General features: G+C 46.4%; 1 protein-coding gene across 4 annotated transcripts in view; it reads right to left on the bottom strand.

The window, feature by feature from the left end:
* Window positions 1–563: 563 nt before the first annotated feature.
* The window catches only part of l3mbtl2 (L3MBTL histone methyl-lysine binding protein 2), a 52437-nt gene continuing 44827 nt past the window's right edge, over window positions 564–8173 (bottom strand). For all 4 annotated transcript variants that reach the window (XM_078430824.1, XM_078430821.1, XM_078430823.1 and 1 more), the window contains one exon: window positions 564–6875. In XM_078430824.1, coding sequence (XP_078286950.1) covers window positions 6769–6875 — 107 coding nt within the window. In that variant the 3' untranslated portion in view covers window positions 564–6768. The remainder of the gene's footprint in view (window positions 6876–8173) is intronic.

Below are 8173 nucleotides of genomic sequence, written 5' to 3'. Positions count from 1 at the left end.
GGATACAGTGCAGGATATGTTATAGACAATAGACAATAGGTGCAGGAGTAGGCCATTCAGCCCTTCCAGCCAGCACCGCCATTCAATGCGATCATGGCTGATCACTCTCAATCAGTACCCCGTTCCTGCCTTCTCCCCATACCCCCTCACTCTGCTATCCTTAAGAGCTCTATCCAGCTCTTTCTTGAAAGCATCCAACGAACTGGCCTCAAATGCCCGAGAGAGACTTGAAGCAATAACCTCTGAATGAAGGAGGGAATGCTAACCATGCTGGTGTCCCTGCGTGGAGCATTTCAGTGACCTTGCAACCATTAGATAGTGGAATGGACCCGAATGCAACGGCATGGATAGTGACAGAAACTTGTGGCAAACCAGGGGCTCTCTAGCTTCTGACCATACTACGCACTGCTTTCAGTAACCACGTCCTCAGATAGCTACTCACCCACAGGTCCTAATGCCGATTCTCATTCCCGTATCAATGAGGGAACCAAATTACAATCTCAAAAGCAGGAGGAAGAAACAAGTTACATTTTCAGGATAACAAAAATAGGAAACGCAAATGATTGTTTTAAACCATGTGGGTTTATTATCTTGAATAAAATTCATTTACAGTGATTCATCTCTTTACAGATCAGTACAATTGATAATATTACAGGTAGAAAATCCATAGATTTGGAAAGGAGAGCAATCTCCTCTGAGAGAATTAAAAATATTAAAAATTGGCCGGTGTACCTCCATTGAATTATACATGAAACAATAAATTCTTCTCCAGTGATTTCCCGACAAAGTTGCTTTGCAATCCTGAATGGATACCAGTACTTTCAAACCCTCACATCCAACCTCACTGGGGCAGAGAGTGCCTCAGTCTGAACAAAGGACTTCCACGAGTGCAGCCTCACGCCACTGGAGTCTCGGACTGGACTTCAAGATCTAATTTAAAAAATGGACTGGGCCATGGAATGGAATGCCACGATGGTGGACTTTATGCGATAGATTTCATCACAAAACAAAACAAAAATCCTCAAAAATTAATCGGACCCAATTACCCTGTGAAGAAGATGGTAAAATAAAGTTGTGAAATTCGATCTAGCTTTATGGAGACAGAAAGGCGTGCATAAAAGCGAAGAATGTTTATTGTACTACCGATCTGGCCGAGAAGTTTAACTTCTCAAGAAATCCACACTCAGACCATCACGCACATTGGTAAAAGACGGAGTGAGTGATGACGGAGAAGGCAAAAGGGGCAACAATTATAAGTCCAATTTCTGCTGACGCAATTAAATACGAAGGTTTATTCCCGGTGTGGTGGAGGGGAATTGACCGAGGAGTCCCCTGCTGTTGCCAGACACCAATGTGCAGAAAACCTCTATAAATGTGCACCCGCATCAGTCCCAACAGTTATAAAAGTACGCGCGCGTGCAAGCTCTCACAGAAGAAGCTTCACCTTTCGTACACAATTTTAAAATGGGCTCTGCGGCTTTAGTTAACATGATGATACATGGGAGACACAATTCCAGGCAACGAGTCGAACGTAATTTCTGGGAAATCCAGCAGAAAAGACATGATTAAAAGCACACCGTCGACCGCGACATGCTTCCTTTCAGAAGAAAAGCCAGAGAGATCTGAAGAGTCATCATGGCCTTCCATCTTCAGTGACCAATTTAAACACCATTAATATATCTATATATTAAACACCAATGAACACCTCAAAACCTCTAATCTATTCTTTCTGGAGGCAAGGATTTTAATTCTAATCTATTTTATTGCATTACACAAGCTATTGACTCTAATTTCAGTCTTTTAATTCAAAAGTTTTAAATTAATCTTATTGATTCTGAGGCCAGAAACCCCTGATTCCCCATGTAAACCATCCAAGCTGCCCGATTTGATCAGCCAAGTTTGCTTGGGTTCAGAGTGAGTAAACTGCAAACATGCACAAAATCCCTTCGCGATATATTTCAAGAAGGACCGAAAGCAAAATCCTGCAGACGCTGGAAAGACAAAATAAAACAAAGTGCCAGGGTCTGTGTGAAGATAAAGTGATTTGTTTGCTCTCTCGCTTTCCACAGATGCTGCCTGACCCACTGAGTGTTTCAGCAACTTTCCCCAAATTCTACCAGTCAACCGCACACCACACGGGTCATGCATTCAAGAGAGAGCTAGATAGAGCTCTTAAGGATGGCGGAGTCAGGGGGTATGGGGAGAAGGCAGGAACAGGGTACTGATTGAGAATGATCAGCCATGATCACATTGAATGGCAGTGCTGGCTCGAAGGGCCGAATGGCCTCCTCCTGCACCTATTGTCTATTGGGGCAATTTACAGGAGCCACTGAACCTGCCAACCAGCTTTTCTTTGGGAGGTGGGAGGAAACCAGAACAGGCCGGGGGGGGGGGGCCGTAGTCACAGGGAGAACGTGCAAACTCCACGCCAGCAACAGACGAGGTCATGATTCATCGCGTGTCGATGGAGCCGTGAGGCAGCAGGTCTACCAGTTGTGCCATTGTGTTGTCACGAGTCCACAACTCAATTGCAACCACAAATGAGGACCAATGCCTCGGAGCCTGCCAGCTGCCGTGCACAGAGCAAAAGAACGGTGGTGCTGCGGTGGAGTTGCTGCCTCACAGCGTCAAAAACCCGGGTTCCTTCCTAACTACGGGCGCTGCCTGTACGGAGTTTGTACGTTCTCCCCGTGACCCGCGTACGTTTTCTTCAGGTCCTCTGGTTTCCTCCCGCACTCCAAAGACGTGCAGGTGTGTAGTTTAATTGGCTTTGGTAGAAACTGTGAATTGTCCCTGGTGTGCAGGATAGTGCTAGTGTACGGGGATCGTCGGTCGATAGGGACTCGGTGGGCCGAAGGGCCCGTTTCCGCGCTGTGACTCTGAAGTAAACTAAACTAAGGTGCACTCCGAGGAATAGACACCAAAAGCAGGAAATGATCAGCAGAACAGAAAAGAGAAATAGTGTTAACAATTTGGATTGGTCGCCCATCGTCAAAGCTGGGAAAAGTTCTCAGAAACCACCGCGGAAGGAGCAGGGAGGCGAGAACAATGATAAGATGGTTCGTGAGAAAAGGGACAACGAGCACTAGGCAAGAGGGACAACGAGCACCAAACAGGACAAGTTAAGCAGCAAAAGAAGCCACAAAGTGCTGGTGTAACTCAGCAGGGTCAGGCAGCATCTCTGGAGAACATGGACAGTCTGAAGGATTGTCCTGATCCGAAACATCGACTATCCATGTTCTTCAGAGATGCTGCTTGACCCGCAGAGTTACTCCTGCACATAGTGACTTTTAAAAAAAATAAACGAGCATCTGTATTCCTTGTGTTTAAAAAAAAAGCAAAAGATTGGTGTAAAGGGCGTGTAAATGGGAGAAGGAGGATGGTTATCATAAATGACAACATTCTGGAAATCTGAAATGAAAATAATTTGCTGGAAATGTTCACCGTCCAAAGCTTTCATAGAACGAAGAACCTACAGACAGTCAGCAGAGCTGAGATACTTGGGTGGGGTCCGACCATGTAGGACGAGCATGAATGGGCTGTTGATGGTCGGCACGAACATGGTGGGTCGACAGGCCTGTCTCCCTGGTGCACAGCTGGGGAGTAGGCCCTTCGACCCACTGAGTTTTATGACTCTGATCAGGTCTGGAATTCCTGGCTGATGTTGCTTGACGGACATTATTGACCTGCAAATTTCGTTCACTCACAGGAAAGTGAGTGTGCCGGTTAAAGGGAGAAGTTAGTGTTATCCCCATTTGGATTAGTCGAGAGATAAAGCATGGAAATGGTCCCTTCTGCCCATCGAGTCCATGCCGACCATCGATCACCTGTTCACGCTGGTTCTGGGTTATCCCATTTGCCACCGGCTTTAAAGAGGCTGCTTTCAGAAAATAAAACCAGAAAACACAGGAAACACTCAGCAGTTCAGGCAGCAGCTTGGGAGAGGGGAACACAGTAACATTTCAGGCCAGAACATAGGTGCTCGGACTTGAAACCTGCAGTCACATTCACATCTCCAGCCCCACTGTCCCATGTGGATTTCAACTCAAATCCTACCCTTGAAAAGGTCCCCGATCTGAAATATTAACCGTTTCATATTGCACAGAGTCTAAGAATTGCCAGCATTTCGGGTTTTTATTCCAGCACTCAGTTTATTTTTAATTTGCTTTCTGAATAAAATCGGCTTAGGTTTGCTGTAGCCTAGACCATTTGCTCAGTCACACAAGCTGGACCATCTCCAACTCACTGGCAGACGTTTGCTGACAATAAATACCTTTAAAATACATGGAAGCACCGCAGGTGAAGTTATTTCACAGAGAATTCTCCCCATCAGTAACACGATACTGGGAGAAAGTACAATTCATAGACAATTGAATGCATAACACGGAGTAGCCCGAGATGTAGGATTAAAACTGGATGGGTCAATGCAAGAAACCGTGGAGTGAGATTCTCAGAGTGTCTGCAATAAGTATTTCCGATTGTCAAATTATTAAGACTGTGTGGTATTTGTTCCCGTAATCGTATCTCAACCTTCAAATTATTCTGCCGATGTTGAGCATCCTTTTGTAAAAATGCCACTTAACCCAATTTATCAGGCTTTCAGAGATCACCTGGGAATCAGTCATTTCATGACAGGCTCGTGTGTCAGCTTTGCACAGAGTGATTCACACAACCTTGGAAATGTTTTAAAAGCCATTAAAAACACTGAGGCACCACCAAGTGGACCCCACATTTTAAACTCTCAGCCACTTTTTAAGCTTCTATTTGCAACCCACTTTATAAACCTCGAGTTTCTCTAAAAAAATAAGGCAGAACTTTTCTCCCTCCCCGACCAAAAACCTGCATTTCCACAGCACCTGACACAACCTCAAGACCCCCGAGAGAGCTAATAAAAAAAACACCTTGTGCAGTACTGTTATGATATAGGCAATGCCATAGACAATTCGTTCCCACAACAATGTTAAATCGACCAAGCACACCTTCAATGACCTTGATCAAGGGATCAACCACAGGTAGAGCACTCTCATGCTTCACGCAGCCCAGAGAGTTGTCAATTTGTGGAATTCTCTGCCACAGAAGGCAGTGGAGGCCAATTTACTGGATGGATTTAAAAGAGAGTTAGATAGAGCCCTAGGGGCTAGCGGAATCAAGGGATATGGGGATAAGGCAGGCACGGGTTAGTGATTGTGGATGATCAGCCATGATCACAATGAATAACGAAGGGCCAAATGGCCTCCTCCTGCACCTATTTTCTATGCTTCACTGAAGCAGTACCATAGGACCCTTCACATCCACCTGAAAGTAGACAGACCTTCAGTAAAACATCCTATCCAAGTGAGACAAAAAAATCCAGGAGTAACTCTGCGGGACTGGCAGCATCACTGATATCAGAATATCTACAAGGAACTGCAGATGCTGGAATCTTGAGCAAAAAAAAAAAGATTAAAGTCCTGGTGGAACTCAGGAGATCAGGTAGCATCTGTGGAGGCTAATGGAGGAACCGTTGTCTGAAGAAGTGGGCCCTGACCTGAAACGCAGTCTTCTCCATTTCCCTCCACAGATGGCGCCTGGCCCACTGAGTTTTTCACCAATTTGGTTGTTTTTTTTGCGAGGATAACAGCTCAAGCCTCAAGGGACCCGTTAAGGTACTTCTGTGGCCTTGCGTGGGCGTAAAGTAGAGAACTTTAATGGTGCGGGAGGTGACCAGGATCTACCATTTAGGGTACTGAGCTCTACAAGAGAGCCAGCTACAGGATGTACGCGAGAGAGAGTGAGATACAGCTCTTTGGGCTATCGCAATCAAGGGATATGGGGAGAAAGCAGGAACGGGGTACTGATCTTGGATGATCAGCCATGAGATTGTGCGTCACAAGAAGGGGGAATAAAGTTTCTATAATGGCAGATTCATTTAATTTAGTTTAGAGATACAGCGCCGACCAGCGATCCCGGCACATATTAACACCATCCTATATACATATTGAATGATCATATTGATCATGGTGCTGGCGGTGCTGGCTCGAAGGGCCGAATAGCCTACTCCGGCACCTATTTTCTACGTCTCAATGTTTCGATGTCTACACAGACCAAAGGCTCCTGTTGCGGCTAATTACCTGACTGCAGCAGGACAAATATAGGAACCAGGGATGCCGGTCTGAATAAAGGACTGCACAAGGAAAAACATAAAGCCAGTTACTGCTGCTGACCACAGAAGAGACACCACCTCCACACTGCTCGGGAGCAGCAGTGAATTATACATTTACAACCAGTGGTTAAATGATGAATGCCTATTTGTTGTCTACACTTGCATGCAAAGATTGGCCACTTGGGTGTGATAGAGGACAACCGGGCCACTGCATCAGGACGTCTGTTTAAATATAATACAATCGGTGGTAATATCAATTGAAAAGAAACCAATGCCTTACAGAAAAACAACACTCTGCAGACCAGCTTTAGGACCAATCGCCTACAAATGCCTCCGCCGCGATGTTTCCAGCTTATCACTGCACAATTCATATTAATAAATCATAATTCACTCCGGCAGCACAGAATCGGTATCAAAAGAGCCCCAGTATATACATATAGTCGGATCCAGTCCTAGCCAGATTAAACCAGCTTGCTTCACTGAACACACAGCGTCAAAGTCTGGAGCTTCTGTCCGCAGTATTCCTTCACCACGACCAGTCCCCCCAAATGAGGAAACTTACAGGATCGGGAGGCGGCCAGTTCCCAGCAGTGCCGTGTCCGGGTGGGTCGGAGCCCGACTGACGCTCAGTCCTCCAGCTCCTGCTTGAGGTTTTCTGGAGGCAACGGCAAGCAGTTGGGATCCGCCGACATTGGTAACTCAACAGTTTCCTCCTTCACCTGCACGGCGATGACTGAGAGAGAGAGAGAGAGAGAGAGAGAGAGAGAGAGAGAGAGAGAGAGAGAGAGAGAGGAGAGGGAGAGGGAGAGGGAGAGGGAGAGGGAGAGGGAGAGAGAGCACAGAACAGGGTCATTCCCCTCAATCGAGCCGAACACCTCTGAAACCGCCGGTCTGTTCCATACTGAAGATAGGGACACCAAATGCTGGAGCAACTCAGCGGGACAGGCAACATCTCCGGAGAGAAGGAATGGGTGACGTTTCGGGTCGAGACCCTTCTTCGGACTGGTCCGTTCAATACGTTTGTTAACAAACACTTGCAGGAGGTTCACTTGCAGCTCGGCAGTGCAAGGTTTCAGTGTGGAGAGCTGCGCTACACTCAACACTGCCAGTCAGGAGGTGTTGCTGTGGTACTGGCAATGGGAACAGCTGTTGAATGACTCTATAGTTATGTCATAGGGAGAAGCTGCTCGTCGACTGATTTCCTTGCAATAAAGTGTCATTTATTTTTATCAGGTCTGAGTTTTGCATCCAATTCCTGCATGGCTTCAACTGCTTACATCTGGTAGGTAAATGAAACAAGCTGCCGGAGGAGGTAGTTGAGGCAGATACAGGTAGCGGCATTTAAAAGACACTTTGACAGGTATATGGATAGGAAAGGTTGAGGGATATGGGGCAAACTGGGTAAATGGGACTAGCTTGGATGGGGCGATTGGGTCTGTGTGGATGAGTTGGGCCCGTTTCCATGCTGTGTTACTCTACCTGCAGCCTCTTTCAGTGCTTCAAACCTCAGAGTCCCAGTCTTCTAACACTGGCAGCTTAAACTGCATGCACAGGTACTCCCCAGGTTACGACGGTTCGACTTGCGACAGTCCGACTTTGCAGTGGTGCAAACGGCAGCGACCTGCCGCTCGCTTCCGGCCACGTGATCGCGTGCATTACAATGCGTTTCCACTTACGATACTTTCGGTTTCTGATGGGTTTCTCGGAATGGAACCTCATCGTAAGCTGGGGAATACCTGTACACACTTCTGCTAAGGACAATGACTAACTCCGTATGCAATCATAAGCAACCTACCGGCGAACAAGTACATTAAAAAAACTGATCGTGTAGATGCAAGTATATCATTGGATTAGCAAGTGGGCAACTCCCTTCACTGGTGTTTCGTTGAGTTAGGCCCACAACACCTCAGTTTGTAAGCAGTTCCGAAAACTAGATTAATACCTGCAATGAACAGTTTATCTTATCAGGAAAGGCTGGACATTCCAGGCTTGTATCCACTAGAGTTGAAAGAGTGAGGGGGAAGTTTGTCT

The sequence above is a fragment of the Rhinoraja longicauda genome, chromosome 40, assembly GCF_053455715.1.
Source record: "Rhinoraja longicauda isolate Sanriku21f chromosome 40, sRhiLon1.1, whole genome shotgun sequence".
Taxonomy (NCBI): Eukaryota; Metazoa; Chordata; class Chondrichthyes; order Rajiformes; family Arhynchobatidae; genus Rhinoraja; species Rhinoraja longicauda.
Note: the sequence above shows the minus strand (reverse complement) of the source record. Positions and strands in the feature narration are given on the sequence as shown.